At 38.3% G+C, this 19,585-nt stretch overlaps 1 protein-coding gene across 2 annotated transcripts; it reads left to right on the plus strand.

Moving 5' to 3' along the window:
- Positions 1-2,643: 2,643 nt before the first annotated feature.
- On the plus strand, positions 2,644-19,343 carry LOC308685887 (bicaudal D homolog 2). Of its 2 annotated transcripts, XM_081358001.1 has the most exons (9): positions 2,644-3,127; positions 12,062-12,274; positions 12,491-12,643; positions 13,048-13,488; positions 13,639-13,968; positions 14,067-14,732; positions 14,874-15,025; positions 15,763-16,009; positions 17,771-19,343. In XM_081358001.1, the coding sequence occupies exons 1-9, from the start codon at positions 2,888-2,890 to the stop codon at positions 17,771-17,773; spliced, it is 2,445 nt and encodes an 814-aa protein (XP_081214127.1). In that variant the 5' UTR covers positions 2,644-2,887; the 3' UTR covers positions 17,774-19,343. The 2 variants fall into 2 exon arrangements, with proteins under 2 accessions (XP_081214127.1, XP_081214126.1); XM_081358000.1 differs by lacking the exon at positions 17,771-19,343 and having other exon boundaries at positions 2,736-3,127; positions 15,763-16,249.
- Positions 19,344-19,585: the final 242 nt, after the last annotated feature.

The raw sequence follows: 19,585 nt of genomic DNA on the forward strand, positions 1-19,585 counted from the left end.
TACTGACCCCAAACTTTTGAACAGTAGCCTAGTGTAGGCTACTTACTGAATTTATGAAATATACAGTAATTCCAATATGTATCAGAGGCACCATCTAGAAGATGTGCTTCTGAAACTGAGCTGAAAGGAAGCGGTGCAGCGTGGGTTCATGGCACTACAACAAACCTTGTGATGTCTCTGTTAGGAAGATGTGTGGTTAACATACCATGATAAGACCTGAGATGGAGGATGGTCACAAAGAGAGCCATACAATAACCCCAGATGACATCTGTAGAAAAGAATATATTTTATAAAAATAAAAAACAGTTTTTATATTTGTCAAATGGCCTGATAGAAGAATGGGCAACTTGTCTGAAGACTATAAAACAAGTTAAGTAGTACCTTAAAGTAAACTTAAAGTAAAGTTACCTTTCCAGTGGTAAGGTGGACCCTTACATCTTCTGGTATGTGCTGGCAAACCTGTTAAAAAAGTTCAATAAAATTTTCCACATAGGTAAATGTCATTTTAATTCACGTTGCACATATTTTGATTAGATACATTTCACATCTTCCACTTTCCACACTCATTCATTTTATACGTTTTAATAAGACATCTTACCAAAGCTGGCACCCACACATTCAAACACTACTGTGAAGAACACACCAAGAACTGACGGCACCACAATGGCTGGAAAAGATGAACATTTTGACACTTAAAAAAACATTTCAAACACTTTTTTGTCATTAAAAACACTTCAAACAAACCTTTTGAAAGTGATTTTTCCTCGATTGTAAGACTTATGAACGATAAAAACAGGGCCTGCGTCCGAAATCGCACACTTCCCTACTATATAGTAGGCAAAAAACAATATGTGACAAAAGAAGTCTGTCCGAATTCTCATAAAGAGTAGGCACAAATTACCCGCATGACGTACAGTACTTCTTCCTGTGAGATTCTGAAGTGTGCATACGATGGAGGCCACGGGAGAGGATTAATGAATGGCAGTGAAGCGACACAACTGATGCTGGTAGGTCACATGATAAAGACAACATGGCGAATGTAGTACGTCCAGATTACATTCATACTACACACATTATACTATAATACATACTTTTTTAGCGGTCGTGAAGTAGACTTATTCAAAATAAGTACATACTCAAGGGAGTATGCGATTTTGGAAGCAGCCAGTGACAGCCAATCAGAATCCATCCTGCTTTCACGAGCTCGAGCATTTAAAGCGGCAGATGACAGAAATGTAGTGGCGCATAGAAACTGTTATCGTTCGTTGGTGTGGGCTCTAATGGTTATCTTATATCGTTCTTGGTGTGAACGGGCCTTTAATTCTGAAAAAAATATTGTAAATGATAGTTTCAGTAAACCCAGAGACAAAAGGACTTTGGTAAACCACTAACCACACCCTTCACTTGACTTGACTTCACTGAAGTCTGAAGAACTAGTGCACACTACTGTTCACCTACTGGTCTGGAACAAACAAAAAAATACTTCTTACAGTAGAATGGCCTGTACAGTGATAGTCCACAGCCCATGCCAAAGCATATAGAGAAAAAGTGGTAATATTTATCTGCGGGGAAAGTCAATAACAATAATAAATATTCATAAACTTTCAGTTTTGATTTAAAAGAGTTCTGATAGCAAACTTACAGTGGTTGTACACATCCAAAGCACCCTAAAGACATAATTGTACAATAGTAACTGAGTCTGTAGTTTCGAATTATTCTTTCTTATATATAGTAGCCTATAAAAAAAAGAACAAAACAGGAGCTTACCATTGGGTTGATAGTTCACCTCCTTAATTCTGCTTTGACTAACTCACTCATGTGTGATTTAATGGCAGAGACTTGGCAAGAAGTATATTTTCACTTTCAGATTGATGGGCAAAACCCGTTTTGAGGTTTGTATTTCCTTTTTGTAATAATGCTTTCTGTTCTGATCACATGCAATTAGTGGCAACATGAAAGAAAAGCTGAATATAGGCTAGCATGATCTAGAACACAATGGCCTACAGCAAATTTCAGGGGTTGAGCAGGGATTCAAACCTTGAGGAAAGCAGAAAGATTAAGAGGAATTATATATTGTGGTTAGAAAAAGCAAAACTGTCAGTAATTAATAATACAAAATAAATATTTTCAAAAAAAAAAAAATAATAATCCAATTAGTTCTGATATGCCTATATAATATAAAAGCCTGTTTAATTTTAGAAACAAACAGTGGTCTGTTTATAATATCATTTTTTTTTTTTTTTTTTTTTAAATTTAACTTTTTTCAGATTTTAATGACTTTTTCACTCAAGGTACAAATGGGTCGTTATAAAACGTTATAACGTAATTTCCTTAACGTAAGTACCTGGTAAAACGTAGTAGGCTATAAACTCCCTGTGCTGGGGGACTTTGCATCTGCTACACACAACCTAATATATTCCCACGATCAGCAGATGGAAGCATTGAGCAACATTTGGTTGAGTTTGGCATTCATTCAGTGAACCATCTGTGCGTCCAGTGTTGCCTTCGTGTACAGAACACAAAGCATTGTGGGTGTTGTAGTCAAGCATCAGCCCTAATACGGCTCATGTATGGGTGAATAGAACTGCATTACCCATAAAACAAGAGTGACAAAATCACTTCGTATTCCTGCTGGATGATCTCACAGCAAACCGAGTTCCCCTCCTAATCTCAGGAATGACATCAGAACAAGAGGAAATCATGGAGTTATACGTTGAAACATGGGGAATAAGTTTATAAGATTGAATTTTAAACTTTCCTTGAAGAATAGTGCATCTAATAAACTTCATGCACCTCAGATTGGGGATCAACTTCATGGTTGAGAGGGAGGAATTAACGGGCTCGGTCCGTTATCGCCTGCATTAGACTGTGCCGGGTGAAGGCAGACATGTCCGGGGATGAGGACGGGTGTCCCGAGGCGCAGCTGGTCACGGAGGCCGGGCCTAACTGGCTCCGCGCGGAGATCGAGCGCCTGACGCGGGAACTGAGCGAGACGAGCCGGGAGAAGATCCAGGCTGCGGAGTACGGGCTCGTGGTGCTGGAGGAGAACCAGCAGATGAAACAACGCTTTGAAGATCTTGAGAGCGAATATGAGACCGTCAGACAAGAGCTGGATCAGCTCAAAGAGGTGAAACCAACTCATACAATAACCGATTCAAATGTGTTTTTTAAAGTAACGGTTTTTTTGTTGCGAGCAGCGGCGTACTAAAGGAAAGTGTAACGTTATTGGTCTGTGTCGCCACCCATTGTTACATTGTTCACTCATTTTATGTCCATTCAATGTTCTGAACAGTGTAACGTTACTTCACAAAATATGAAAAGTGCCATAAATAACAGTCCGTATGGAGTAAGAAATATCGATAAATCTGCCGATATTTATGTCGCCATTTTGAAATGATCGGTATCGGTCGATCGACAGCCTTGATAATTGTTGATGTAGAAATTATTTACTGATTTTTGTGTAAATATTATGTAAAGTAAGTTTTAATTAAATTATTTATGTGCAGTCGTCTCAATTTTAAATCTCAATTTGATCATGCAATTTTGAGAGAAATTTAGTCTGTCCCCTTGTATTAAAGTGTATTGCACAAATGACACTTGTCAGGAAAAAAAAATGTAGTTCATTTAGGCTAACGTTAGATGATACAAATGATGTCAGCGGTCAAATGTTTGTTGTTTGCTGTAATAAAGATCTAAAATAGGCCTTCAGTCTAAACTGCAATGTGGTGTGATCTGCTAACCTCAAATTGTATTAAAATGATTGTGCATGCAGGTCTCAAAGGAATTGAGGGACTTCATGGAAATTTTCTTAAATAATGCATTTAATGTATATGTTGTTGTAGACTAATCAGTGATTAGGCTGTTCATTATTGTATCGGAGAGGAACAATATTTAGTTTAATATCAGTTTTCTTTTCATATCTTTATTAGAGATAAAAAAAATGTTGGTACTGGCAGTAAAAAAAAATTACTACCAGTCAAACTCATTTATATAATTTCAAAGCATTATATCAGCATTCTAGCTTATATTATTGGCATCAGTTGATGATGATGATAATAATAAACTTATTGGTAGACCTCAAGAAATCAGAAATTTTCTGACAATATCATTACCAATAATGTCAACACAAGTGAATACAGACAATATATATTGCTGTAAACAAAGGCTATCCTTTAAATAAAATTACATTTATTTTAGAATTTAAAGCAATCCTTGTTTGTTTTCATCACAGTGACCTAAAAAAAGACCACAGGAAATCCTGCCTTTTATCTATGAAAAAGCAGGATATTATTTTTTACATTTTAGGGGAGGCTCGTGAATATATGTAAAATCACTAAATCCTTTTATACATTATATATTGTACATTCAGCATTCTAAACTAGTGTATATAGATTAGACATGTAATGTTGATTAGAGACTGATAATGAAACAATGACAAGAAGTGAGATGTTGATGTGAGACAAGAAGTCAGTTTTGTGGGTGTGTGTGTTTGTGTGTGTGTGACTGAAACCTAGATTGGGATGTAGTTTGTATATGAATTGTTTTACAACTGAATAGACTTCATATAGGTTTCTTTTTCAAGTCAGCTTTTGAACGGGTTCTTAATAGCAACTCTGCACAACTCTCTCTCTCCCCTTTTCCCTTACAACTTCCTGTCAACAACTCAAACATGCAGCAAAGCTCGGACATTAATCCGAATTGTTAGAATTAGTTTATTTAGAGCTTGTCTCGGTTCTGCATATACTTCCTTCTGCTTAATCTTTTCTGCACGGCTCTAAATAAAGGATACAGTCTTCGTCATCTAGTAAGAAGATCTGGGAAAGAAATCGGCTAAAAAAAGCACCTTAGGCTTGACTCATGTCCAACTCACACTAGGGGTGTCATTGAGGGGCTTCACCTGGAAGCTATGAAACTCTTTTTGTTTATAAATGCTCTTGTGTATCATTCCAAGCTACTAAAATACTTCTGTAGGTCAGTGCATGAAATCAGATTAGTAGGCAGATTAACTTGCATGAGTCATTTAATTAACTAAAGCAATGCAAATTTGAATATTTATACAGTACATTGTCAATGTTTATGGTTATAAATTGTATTCATGAACATTTTTCCTTTCTTCCACATTAAGGTTAACATTTACATTTTGTGTTATTAATAACTATTTATTTTAAATGTATTTTTTTTTTTTTTTAGATTTTAGGTTAACATTTACATACAAGTATGTCCTGTTAGTAGTCTATTTGTTTATTTAAAATATTTTTCCATCGCTAATTCATTTTAAATGGTCTTGCGTTGTGGCAAAATATATATATTTTTAAAAGTACAAATACTCCATGCCTCTCAAGTAATCTAAATAAAATATTTTGAGCTTGTCCACTTTTGACCACTTCCACAGGTAGTCGAAAACGCATTCGACCAGATTGCTTTCGTAGTGTAGAGGCTAATATGGTCATATCAAGTGTGTCGCGCAAGTCCTGAAAAGTGAAGCCAAAGCATTTCGATCGCCCCTGGTGGCTGGCTGCAGTATAAGCCTTAAACCCCGCCCTCTCCATGTAATCAATTGGGACGTGAGCCAAACTAAAAAATCCAATAACACTTCAAATCATTTTTTTCCAAAGATGGTTTCTGTCATCACGCAGACGTATGTTCAAGTGTTCGTTTTCCCAACAAGTTTGGTTTTAGTTAGTTATTTGATACTATTAAAACTGTGCACAAATGAGTGGGAGTGTGGGCGGGACCTTGATCCTTCGGCTCCAATACTGCGCAAACTCGAGCTCTGAACGATGTAATCTATATTTTGGCTTCATGTTTCTACAGTGGAAGGAATCAGAGACACCATGTCCATCTTTTTTACAGTCTATGGGTCGAATGTTCGAACATCCACAAAAGACTGCCTACTCTCCACCTACTGACCTAATGCATAGGATTACATTATGTGAAGCACGCCAGTCTGACAGGGTTTAAACTTTGTTGGCTGAAGACCCAAGTTGGGTTCTATCACCATTTTTAATTTCTAACACACATTCACAGCATTCGGTGTGGTCTTTGGCTAAAAGAGCAGAAACGAAAGCTGCTGCTTGTCGAACGTTTTTCCGTCATCTCCTTTCGCATTCATATGTAAATTGCGTAAGCTTATTTCGTCCATTAGATCGAAAGATCTAAAAAAGCCCATACATTTACCCGCCCATAGACCCTCCCCTCGAAATCAGGACAGAAGGGGTTGAAAGTGGACAAAAGAGACTAGGTTAAAACACTAGGTGTAAACTCGTCTACTTGTGATCCGATTGACCAAAAAGCATCTCAATACCAGGTGTAAACAGGGCCCATGAGAGAGTGAACATAGCTTTTAATGTGTTAAAGGCTTTGTTCACACTGTTAGTTTTTGAGATTGACAACCAGTCAACTTACAGGTCTGACTCTCGAAGTGTCATGTTTACACTGCAACTGACAGTAGCGTCTCAAATACTGCCTGTATATGAACTTGTAACTGGAGTCAAGCCCGTATTCTCTTATTAGTAAACATAGCAACAGTGACTAAAGTAATATCAAAGATGACGATGTCTTTGACTTGACGAGTCCAATTGAGCCACAAGTTTATCTGTCAAATCTTCACTAACCTACAGCAGCTTTTATATCTGGGTGGATAGCGGATCTAAAACTGGATCTGAAACCTTCAGATTACTCACAGCCCTGTCCTGTCCGGTTCCGTTCAGATAGTGCAGGTTTTCCGAGAATGCAGTTTTAAGTTCTGAAAATGTATGTTTGTGAGTTCGGTTATAGAATGCAGTTGTCACTCCCGTAAATAACTGAGCCGTGTGAACATAACTATGGACTCAAATTCAGGACTGACATCCGAATTCTGCTGCTGTGTGAACGTGGCCAAAGATAGGTGTAGCGATCAAGGCTCAGACACATCGGATCAGATGGAGGGTGAGGTGAGGAGAGGAGATGAGTTAATCCCACTCAAGTATATCGGATCTGCTCTCTCACCTGTTGAACTCCAACACACACACACACACACATACACACACACACACACACACACACACACACACACACACACACACACACACACACACACACACACACACACACACGTACATTAACTCATTCTTAAAACACTCTCTAAGCATAGTAAGATGCAGTCTTGTCAAGATTGGCATCCTTATGCAAGATGACCATAAGATCTGTTTCTAGGTTAAGTCAGTATGACAAAACACACTGCTAGCAGGGATGCAGAGATATACATATTTATTTTATTATACTTTTTCTTAAATATACATTCAAATTCCAAATTTTGGGGTCGGTAAGTTTTTTATAATTCTTTTTAAAGGAAGTCTCTTATACTTAACAACCCTAATATTCAAAAATAGAGTAAAAAAAGTTAATTTATTCCTGTGATCAAAGCTGAATTTTCATCATCATTACAGTCTTCAGTGTCACATGATCCTTCAGAAATCATTCTAATATGATAATTTGCTGCTCATAGAAAATGTCTCACTGAATGACCGGTAACTTTGGAAGCTCAAGTCGGCGGAGGTGTGTACATACAGTTATTATTATTGATGTTAACAGACATTTAAATATTTTTGTGGAAATTTGAGAAAGCGTCTGATCAAAGCGATGTGGATGTCTGCTCGAGCTCTGCAATTCGGCACTCTGGTAAAGTCGCGTCACGTTCATTTATATAGCACTTTATACAATAGATTGCTTAAAAGCAATCAGCTTTACAGTATTAAACATTAAAAGCAGTGTCAGTATATCTTTCAATTAGAATTACAGCTTCATTTTCTCCACTTGCGGACGTTTAACCTCGATTTCCATGTCAAAGAAGGCGGAGCTTCAGAACAAACCTACCTATTAAGTAATAGCCAAGGACCAATGGTGTTTCGAAGGTGTTTGCCAGCCACAGCGAACTTATCCGGAAAGTTTGTTTTGGCAAGTTGTTTCAAACCCCCAAACTGAACTTAATTTTGATCTGATTATGTTCGAAATGACGTCACACCGGTTTATTCTTCAATTTCGTAGTATATCGGGGCCTTAAGATAATAATCAATGAAAATAATGCTATGAATGGCCAGTACCTATAACATCACCAATATGTTGTTCATCTCTATTTCTGAAAGTAAAAAGAAGTGTATGTTGATAATGTTGAATTTGGTGGGCATTTCCTTCTTCGTTGTGCTTACACAACTGCTCAGATTTGTGTTCAGTTTAAACTTGTGTCCTAACCAGAATGAAACACTTAGTCAGCTGTGCAGTCCATAAGAAAGGGTTTAAAGTGTGAAAGAATGGTAACGTTTTAGTCTCTTTCAACCAGGGGGGATGAGAATAGAGTCTGCATCAGTGTGGTGGGTCCACAGCTGTGCAGGGCTGGGACTCCCTCGCCGTAGAGTTGATTCAGCCTACCTACAGGCTGCTGTGCTTTATAGGGTTTGTGACTATTTAAAGAAGCGGAAGAGTAAATATTTGAGGTTTCTTAAGCCTAGCGATGGAAAAACTGCAGTTTTCTAAGTGGAATGTTCTTTTTGATCAAGATTTGCAGTTTTATTTGATTTTACATGCATGATGTAGGGTTCTAGAGTGTAAATGCACATTTTTACCTGATGATAAGATCTAGCGATAATGAGTGTATTTACACCAACACGTGGAGCTGTAGTGTAAAAGAGTGTGACAGAGGAGTCCAGCTTAACACTTCTTAGTCTCTGCATTTGCCAAGTTATTACTTTAAGATGAACAATTCTAATTATAAAGTCTACATTTCTGCTGTTTTGTAAGTATTTTCTATACAGCTGGTAGTAGACGGACACTGTGTGTGCTTTGCACATGTTTAGCGTGCTTGACATTATAGCATTATAGAAGTTGCTGAACATTCCAGATAATAAAAAAAGTGTGACTTATATTCCCACTTCTATTCTATTTTAGATAAACATCACTAAACGGCACATGAAAACCAAACTAACTTTTGGTTCAGATGCATCTAGTTGGCTATGTGAAGCTAGTTCTTTTTGCCTATCCATAATTTCCTCTTTTCAGTCTCTTGTGAGAAACGTATTTGAAAAATGAAGACTTGCTCATGTAAACTTTTAGGAAGTAGGAGATATTTTTAATCTGCCCAGGCACTAATGGATTGGCTCATCTGTAATTTTTAATGCATTTGCCATTTTTAAAACAAGATATGTAAACCTTAAGTAGATTTTATTTTTAGACTGTCAATGTTAAACTATTTTCATGTGATATCAATGCTGATATGACTGAAATCTGAGTAATCACTAGAGAAGAGTCAGATGATATCGCTTAATGCTCTGCAAACCAAGCCTCTGTCAACTCTCACACAGAGCAAAGCTTGTCTGGTTTCTGAATCAGCTGTCGTTGGCAAGCAGTTTTGTTGTTGTTAGAGAAGATCATGACGTCAATTTGTTTTCCAACCCGGAAGGATAATTCACCATGGATTCCCAATTGAATTTCAAATGGACCTTTAGATTACCAGATTTATGAATAAAATAAGATCTGTGGTTAACATAATACATTACTTAAAGTCTACTACTACTTGTTTTGTTATACAATATAAATCGTTACTAAGGACTCCAACAGTCAATTACTTGCCTGACCAGTCAAGTTTATAATTAACATTTTTCTTTTTCTCTTTATTCTCTTCAAGTACAGACCTTTTATTACTCATAAACTGAAAACTGCTCTGCTAAGAACTTGTTAGAAATTGAAAACAATGAATGAAAAGTAGGCGCTCGAATGCTAATTCTCTCTTTAGGTTGTAGGACTACGAACTGAACAGCTGTGTTGAGGATTTGTTCTGTGTAGGTGAGAAGTCTTGCAGCCTAACATCAAAGCTTAATCTTGTTGCTGAAGTCTCAGCGGCAGCTTTATTTTACTACAGCGCTGGTATAGATAAATTTAACATGGCCTTTTCTTGGTACTGGTTAAATAGAGTACTCTCTTGATGCATCTCTAGATGGGTTTAAGCATAGAAATACTGATAATTTTAAGTAGATTCTCAGATAGGAATTAGTGAATTTGGAATTCAACAGAAATATTGTGTCGTCTATGTTTTAAAAAAAGGATAATATCACAAAAATAGATCTTTGCAAATCATTAGTTAGGGAATAGAGAGAAACAAACAGAGGAGGTCTGTATGTTAGCATGGCCTTTATCCGTGGAATCTCTGTTCTGGAATGGGAATAAACTTCTAAAGAAATGTCTTGGCAACCCGGAGTGACAGGTGGACCGTTGCCAGATCTTAGCAGCAGCTGCTGTGGCAGGAGGAGGACTTAGCGCTGACACCATTTCCACTTCTCTTTCTGCCGTCCAGTGTCGTAAATGGATGTTTCTTCAACTTGCAGGCACTTTTATTTCCCATGGGTTGATTTGAATTAAAACTGGCATCAGCTTTTTGCTGTGCCTTGATTTATTTTTACTACTTTATTTTACTCAATTGCCCTTTATCTTTCAATGTTATTGTTTTATGCTTATCCCAGACTCAGATGATCAAATATAAGCCAATATATATTGCATAAAACATATTTATTGTAAACATGCATTATTATTACATTTAAAACTATGATGATCATTGTGTGAAAATAATTGAAATCTTGTTGTGGCATCATTTCCAGCACAACAAGTTTGCTCCTAATAGTGCCTGGTATTAAACAATGTAAAATGAGGAAAATACTACTGAACAAACTTAGTTAAATTTAATTGTGCGTATTTATGATGCATAAAATACTAGCTATGAAACTACACTTGGCGAGACAAAAGAGTTTGCCATTTTATTCCTATTAATTTTGAAAATGTTATTTCCACCACAATCATTTCCATCACAGAATGCTAATGATACATAATTTGAGGTGTGTTGGAAAATACACTGTGGTGGCAATACTCACGACTTTCATAAATGTACATGTTGTCATAAATTAATACATAGTTATGTTAATACATGATTAATACATAAATTAAACCATGAAAAGTGTTTTTGAGAGGTTTTATTTTCAAAAATTCCAGTCCAGCAGCACTGTTAACATTTATGACTCGTGCTGCCGTGTGTGTGTGTGGCAACTCAGTCAGGCTGTAGCATGCCAATGACATCATTCAGACTGACCACACAGATTTAGAAGGGAGAAAAAGAGATAAAAAGAGCTCTTGGATAGAACTCAACTCGTTTTGTCTCTAGCCAGTTACATCATCAGTTTCCAGGAAATGCATCTTTGAGTCTTACAAAATGACCAACATCAAAACTAAACTGTCTGTGGGAATCCTGAGATTTGGGGCAAATCTGCAGAACGGATTTAAAAATGGTAAAAGGTGTTAAGCAGAGCTGAGAGAACCAGACTCTTATTTGTAGATGTGTGTTAAAGTCCTCGTGAACCGGAAGTTGCAAACGACTTTTCTCCAGTGTTGTGACGTATTTCCCAGTGAAAAGGAATATTGAACAGAGGGCAGGGTTTTACTCTAGCGCTCCTCCTCTCCATCTCTCACTCATAGCAGACTAACGGTTTGAGGGGAGTGGTTAAGCGTTTCCCAACCCAAGCCGTCAAACCTACATCATCAGAGAAGGAACGCCATTCCAGGCCGGAAGTAAATTTTCACACTTTGATTAAAGATTACAACGGCAAACAATTTTTTTCTGTGTATTAACTTGCACAGATAAATTTTTCACCACAAGACTAGTAATATGCGCTAACAAAGTAAATAGGGTCAATTTTGATTTCATTTGGACTTTAAAGAATTTTGGCTGATAAATAGTGAAGATAGCTGTCAACCAATATAAACTACACATAGAAGTCGCATGAGATAAGACATGTTGTTGTTAGCATGTCTTCAAATGAACATACATCTTATTGATTTCCTTCAACAGTCAAAACATTTACAGTCCTTGGGTCGATTACATTTAGCCATTTAACTTCTACCCCATATATTCTATAGCGTTTCTTTAGTACAGTTAAGATTAATATGAACCATTAATTACAAAACAAGTAATTTGTTTGTAGCATAGCGCTAGACATTGATAGTTATAATTCTAACTGATCTCTCCCTGATCATGTTCACACAGGCATATGGCCAGGTTCACTCCACCCATAAAAAGGTGGCTGCTGACGGGGAAAGCAGGGAGGAGTCCCTCATCTTGGAGTCGGCATCTAAAGAGGCGTACTATGAGCAGAGAGTGCAGGAACTGCAGGCTGACCTACGACAAACAAAAAACACTCTCACTAGCACCCAGGCTGAGAACGAACGTCTGGCCACCCACGCCCTCGAGCTGAGAGAGGTCCGTGCAGTAGAGGGTTTTGTTAAGTATTTGCAACTTAAACATTTATTAATGTTGTTCAGATAATAATGTACTCAACAGCAAAGGTTGCAAGGATAAATAGGCTAATATTATACTGACAACTATGTGGTCATACAAACAAACCCAGTGACTTATGCCCCCAGTTTTGCATATAGATTCATTGATTTTTCCATGGAAATTTGTTCCATTCTTAAGAATAATGAGATTGTGGAGCTGCAGCGCAGTCGTCTGCGTGACGACATTCGAGAGTACAAGATACGAGAGTCTCGTCTTCTGCAAGACTACACTGAACTGGAGGAGGAGAACATCAGCCTGCAGAAACAAGTCTCCACCCTTAAACAGGGTCAGGTTAGTAGTATTGACATTTGGGGGTGGTGTGGAAGAGTAACCAAAGCTCACGATTAATAATCAAAAGGTTGATGGTTCCAAGGGTGTAGATTTGGTTTGAACATTGGGGGGGTTGAAGTTTGGGTCTGCATATTTTTCATGTGATCATGGTATAAATATTGGGGGGGTTGTAATGCATAGATTTAAATATTGGGGGGGTTATCTCCCCCCCAACCCCCCCACAAATTACGCCCCTGGATGGTTCCAATCCCACAAGGAGCAAAACATGCACAATCACCATGTACTTTGGATGAAAGTGTCTGCTTAACGATGACTACTACTTCCACAAAGCTGCATGTGTACAAGTCTTTGCTGTTTTTGGCTTGCTTATGTTACAATCTTGTAATCTCTGACCTCTTCCAAAGGTGGAGTTTGAGGGACTCAAGCATGAGAATCGGCGTTTGGAAGAGGAAGTACAGTACCTAAACAGCCAGCTAGAGGACGCTGTTCGGTTACGTGAAATAGCTGAGCGTCAGGTAACGGAGGCTCTAGAAACCGTAAAAACCGAGCGGGAGCAGAAAGCAGCTCTTCGAAAAGAATTGACACATCACATGACCTTGGGAGACTCCCTCCTCGCCAGCTCATTGGACGGCCTTAAACTGAATGCAGACGAACCTAATAACGACGATGCCATTCTGTCATTTGAAAATGGATTTGCTAAAGTCAGTGAGGGTAACGATGAAGATAACAGATTGTTTTCACCAAAGAGAGGTGAAAATTTCCGTCCCGCTCCAAGTCTGGTGGATGACTTGTTGACTGAGCTGAACATCTCAGAGATCCAGAAACTCAAGCAACAGCTCTTACAGGTATAGCCATCTTTGAGTATGCTGCAAATGCAATACTTTGCACTTGATTGGCTTTCGACTGTTTGGCAAATTCATTGAAATAGTCAAACTGCTGAAAATGTTTGAAAATCAAAATGATGAACATTTTACCCCCTTTATTTCACCTTGCAGGTAGAGCGAGAGAAGGTAGCTCTTCTCACCACTTTACAGGACTCTCAGAAGCAGTTAGAGCATGCTCGAGGCGCATTGGCCGAAAAGCAGGAAGCCATGACGAGACTTACCGATGATTTGGGCGCAATGAGAAGACTGCAGGCAGGCAAGGAGCGGCAGTCTGCACTGGACAGTGAGCGAGAGCGCGACAGTCGAGAGGACAATGATGTGGACTATTATGAGCTGGATATCAACGGGCCTGAGATACTTCGCTGCAAGTATGAGGTAGCCATAGGAGAGGCAGGTGAACTGAGGGAGGAGCTTAAAGGACTAAAGTCAGAGCATGATGTGGTGAGTGGGACTGAGAAAAGTCGTGTCGTTCAATATTATTTATGTTTCATTAATGGGTTGATGGTACATTGTGTGGTAACATTTATGTATGATTCTAGATGAAGGCTGAGCATGAGGAGGTACGGGCACGACTAGAGGGACAGGTGCGTGACCTCAGTGTTCAAGTGTCTCAGTTGGAGAGCAGCAGCCGTACAGATCGTGATCAAGTCGTTCGGTTGGAAAAGGAGCTGAAGGAAGTGAGTGCAGTCGCGGGCGAGACAGAGGGCAGTCTCAGCGTGGCCCAGGATGAACTTGTTGCCTTTAGCGAAGAGCTTGCAAACCTCTACCACCATGTCTGCATGTGCAACAATGAAACCCCGAATCGTGTCATGCTTGATTTCTACAAAGAGGGTAAAGGAAACAAGACTGAACATAAAGATCGGCAGTCTACATTGACACAAACCAGCGATAGCGCAGCCCAGACACCCAGGTCCAACTCCACCACTGTTGACAGCTCAACTGCAGTCAGAGAAGATCCCCGTCCTGAACCACTGGACATCTACAACCTGGTAGCAATAATTCGGGATCAGATCCGCTACTTGCAGAAGGCGGTGGACCGTACCACAGAACTATCCAGGCAAAGAGTTGCTTCCCTAGAGTTGGCAGCAGTGGCAGATAAAGACCAAGCTGCTTGCATGGAGGAGATTTTGAAGCTCAAGTCCCTGCTGAGCACTAAGCGAGAACAGATTGCCACGCTGAGGACTGTGCTCAAGGCCAACAAACAGGTGAGAATAAAAAAGATTAGCTTGGCATGAATGTATGACGCCAGAATATTGAGCTTGTTGTTGATCATTCAAATGGGTTGACTGAGATCATCTTCGTATGTAAAGAGCTCTGAACTGTGGTGTGGTTCTGTCCCTCTTTAGACAGCTGAGGTTGCCCTGGCAAACTTGAAGAGCAAATATGAGACTGAAAAGGCCATGGTCACTGAAACCATCATGAAGTTGAGGAACGAGCTGAAGGCTCTTAAAGAAGATGCTGCCACTTTCTCCTCTCTCAGGGCAATGTTTGCCACCAGGTAGTACAAAAACACATCTGAAAAGTTGTTTCTCTTCCAGCTTTCATTGTCTAGCTCGCCCTAATCAAGTAACTCCTCCATTATCCCTGATACTGTCCAGAAAACAGTAGGGTTACTTAGGCCTTGTTGACACCACCGGATCACAAGTAGATCAAAGAGACACATAACTGTTTAAACCTGGTATTTTAATTTGTGTCTTTTGTCCACTTTCAACCACTTCTTTCCTGATTTATTCTTCGAATTTACATATAAGCGTGTCTGGAGACGACAGAAAAACATGGAGAGCAGCAGCTTTTGTCTCTGCTCTGACAGCCGCAAAACCACGCTGAACACTGTGAGTGTTAGAAATCAGGAATGGTGAGAGAACATTGCGCTTGGTAAGTTTTTTTGTCTTCAAACCAAACTTGGGTCTCAGCTAACAAAGTTTAAACCCCATCTGCCTAGTGTGCTTCCCATAATGTTTACTAATTAAGTCAGTAGGCGGTCTTTTATGGCTGTACGAACACCATGAAAGCAATCCGGTTGAATGCGTTTTCGACTACCTCTGGAAGTGGTCAAAAGTGGACAAGCTCAAAATATTTTAGACCACATTCACCTGTATTTGGCATCGTCCACTTGTGATCCAATCGACCAAAACGCATATTAATACCAGGTGTAAACAGGGCTTTTATTTAGGAACTAAATCTGGTTTATTACATCTCACTTACTCTATCCCTCTTTCACTTTTTCTTCTTTAGGTGTGATGAGTATGTAACACAATTGGACGACATGCAGAGGCAGCTGGCTGCAGCGGAAGATGAGAAGAAGACTCTGAACTCCCTCCTGCGAATGGCCATCCAGCAAAAACTGGCCCTCACTCAGCGACTGGAGGATCTGGAGTTTGACCACGAGCAATCCCGAAGGGGATCCGGTGCTGGGCCAGGTGGACGTGGGAAGGCTCCATCTGGGCGTGGCAGAGGACCCTTGTCTTTTTCCAGCCCCCATGTAAGTCCTAGACTTCCCTGTAAGAACCGACCACAACCACACGGCCTCATTGGAAGTCCTGCGGTTTTCTGCAGTGAGAAGTATAAAATTCTGTGTGATGCTGGATCCGATTAACACCTGTGTGTAACTGTCACTCATCAGCATCCTCATACTAACTAACACCTCTTTTACTGTATGTGTGCTTGGGACAAAACAACACTAACATGTTTGTACTAACAGTTCTGATGTGTTAACTTTTGTTCTGTAGATCTACCTGGAGAGAATAGATGTGTTGGTAATGCCATCCTCCCTACGAGGGTTATCACGATCACTACACTTGCTAGTTATCATTGTTCTTGGAGTTTTCCAAAAATGTCATAGTAGGTGAACTCCAATATTTGGGTATTTTTTGCAACTTTTAGTATCGACGAGTGTCGGTATATACTATATTTGGCAAATTATGCAGTATATGACCATGCAATGCATTAGTTTCATTTCCAGTGTCTTTGTACAAACAAATATATTGTGTTGGAACTAAACTACAGGGACGTAGATATCCTATGACCAAGGATGGAGGAAATGATTAAAGACAATGTCTTGTCTTATGTTAATATATATCTCTGTCCATATCTAAATTTGGCTTTTCTGTCTGAACGTTTGAACCCAATGTTTCTACTCGAACATAGCCAGCACTGAGAATACTGAATGTCATTGAGTTAAACCCAGTTTCACAAAGCTAGTCTGTTAATCTCTGTGTCAGTGGGAATAAATCTGTGTAATCCCAACAGAGACGCACCTTGTTGAGCCTGCTGGGAGATTTGCAATCCAGGTTGCAACCTGCAACCCTAAAGCACATAATTGATGCTGCAGATTATTTTGCTAAAAATATTTCAAAAATGAAAGGTCTTTTGTTAAATATGATGTCTATATTTGTGAAAAGATTTCATAAAGATGATGTCCGTGTTTGCGCGCACAGAAAAATGCATTTAAAAATGCAATTTTAGACTATCCTTCTCCAAGATGAATTTAGTTTCAACTGTGATTTTATGTCATTTCATGTCTTTGTTGATTTTGTTCATCCTATTTCATCTAGCCATTAAGCCAGCATAACATACATTGTCCATGTTGTCTTCACAGTGGTGACTCTGAACCACTGTAGCATGCATGATCTGCTCTCAGTCTCAAACCTTTGTATTAGATTGTATGTTTTGTCTGATGCATGTGAGTCCTGTTTCCTGCTGTCCATTGCATCAGGAAGAGTGAGTCTTCTGTTTTGCTGTGTACTAATGGGTCTAACTGGTCTCGTTGTTGACGGTAACATTCACTTTGTCTACTTCCATGTGAACTTTACTTATTAGGATATATTTAAAGGGATAGCTCACCTAAAAATCAAAATTCTGTCATTAATGACTTAACTTCATGTCGTTCCAAACCCGTAAGACATTTGTTTGTCTTCGGAACGCAAAGCACTTGCGTTGCTTCATAAAATTGAGGTTAAACCACTGGAGTCACATGGATTACTTTTATGTTTTTTACATTTCTGGGGCTTGAAAGTGGTAGTTGCGTAGCTGTCAGTAGAGTGAAAGAAAGCTCTCAGATTTCATCTAAAAAAAGAAAATTTGGTTTCTGAAGATGAACGAAAGCCTTACGGGTTTAGAACGACATGAGGATGAGCAATTAATGACAGAATTTAAATTTTTGGGTGAACTATCCCTTTAAGTTACATTTGGATAATTTATGATGTGATCATTCTGATGATTGTTTTGTTTCTCAATTTTGCAGTAATTTTATTAGCTCTGGCTCCTTCACTCTACACTATACGTCCAGAATACACATGCCTGGTTCAATTTTGGAAACAAGAAATTTGTCCCTGGATGTGGCTGCAAGGAAACACAGGCTCACATGTAAAGCCGGCCGGTCTATGTAATCATTTATTCTGACTGTTACTGTGGTATTTCATTTTTTCTGTTTTTTTTTTTTTTTTTTTTTTTTTTTTTTTAAACTGTGCACTTTTAGTGCATTAGTTATTATTATGTAAGAGATGCACATTTCAGTATACTTAGCACATTTATTGTTTTGCTCTTGCAAATTTTACGTATTTAACTGAACAAAAAAATAATATAAGAACTATTTGTTTGTTTATTGTATTTTAAATGCTTAACTGCCTGGTTCTAAGCATACTCCAGGGAGGACAATTATGTTAAATAGGCCTATGTTTCTTGTTCTGTTCAGTAGTCAAACATTCTAACTGAACATGATCTTGCTAGTCATGCTAGTCATAACTCCACTAAAAGAACAATGAATTTGACTGGAAAACTTTCATAGTTGGCCACGGAAATGTTAAATTCAAGACATTTATAAAAAACAAATCGATTCCAAATTGGAATACTTTCTACATTGTTTGCCAAATACTGCATTAAGGTCTGCATTTTGTGTTTTACAATGCAATACATAATTTGTTTTTAGACATTAATTATCTGTTTTATATAATCCTCTCCTAAGACCTCCTGTGCCTTTTATTGGTTTTTGTTTTCATGAACAGTTTTTCTGTCAGTCTCGCTATTGATCTTAACCATTTGGCTCAGTGTGAACATCCAATTTGGATAGTAATTGAACACTCCTTTTGAAATTCAACTCAGATTGCTTGTTTAGGAGATTTTAAGTGGTAGTAAGGATTAAGTGTGTTAAAATCATACATTCCTTTGAGGAAGAGATGATTTCTGATGGCGGTCTTGTTGGCTGTCTGTTGACATTGTTTTCATTATTTTCCTATGTGTAACCTTGATAATATTTTGTTTGTATTTCAGCAAGCAGAAAACTTTGCCTCAGAACATTTGTGCCATTTCAAATTTAAGACATTATAAGTTTTAAATTACCTTTTTCCTTTCTTTTTTTTCTTCTTCTTTTGACCACAAATTAAGTGCAATTTTGTGCTGTTTCTGGAGGGTATGCAATAGTTTTCTATTTGCTGAAAACCGCTTCATCAGCCATGTCATAGCTTATTGTGTCATTTTGAGTTTATTTTTACACATTTGTATGGAATGACCTCACGTGTTCATTCATATTTATTCATAATGTATCGTTCAGTATTAATTACTAGGTTTATATGCATTTTAACTGGCACATGTGCTGCCTCTCTTTGCATTTCTACTTGAAATATTTACAGGTACAGTGTAAGCTATACCGCATCACCTGTATTTGTTTTTTAACAGTACTGATTTCAATTTTGTGCTATTTTTCTAAACATTTGAGATTCCCTGTAGTTTATCATGAGGAACACATTAGGCCTATGTCTGTCTTAACATTTCTCATTTGACAAAAACGAGGAAAAAAATAAACTAATGTAAAAGATTGCATTTGTGTGTAACTGAATGTGTGTATAGATAGATAACGTGTGTTTATACATGTTTATGTATGAATGGGCTATGTATACATATATTATTTTACGTTATACATTATCAATTATTTACACAGACACACGCTTGCCGGTAAACAACTAGTATGCAGTTGTAAGTGTTTCATCTATTATACAAATGGATTCGAATCTATTTTTTACATTATAATCTAAATTTGCGTAAAGTTCCATAATATGTGATA

This window comes from Scardinius erythrophthalmus (assembly GCF_964197995.2).
Source record: "Scardinius erythrophthalmus genome assembly, chromosome: 25".
In the NCBI taxonomy this organism is placed as follows: Eukaryota; Metazoa; Chordata; class Actinopteri; order Cypriniformes; family Leuciscidae; genus Scardinius; species Scardinius erythrophthalmus.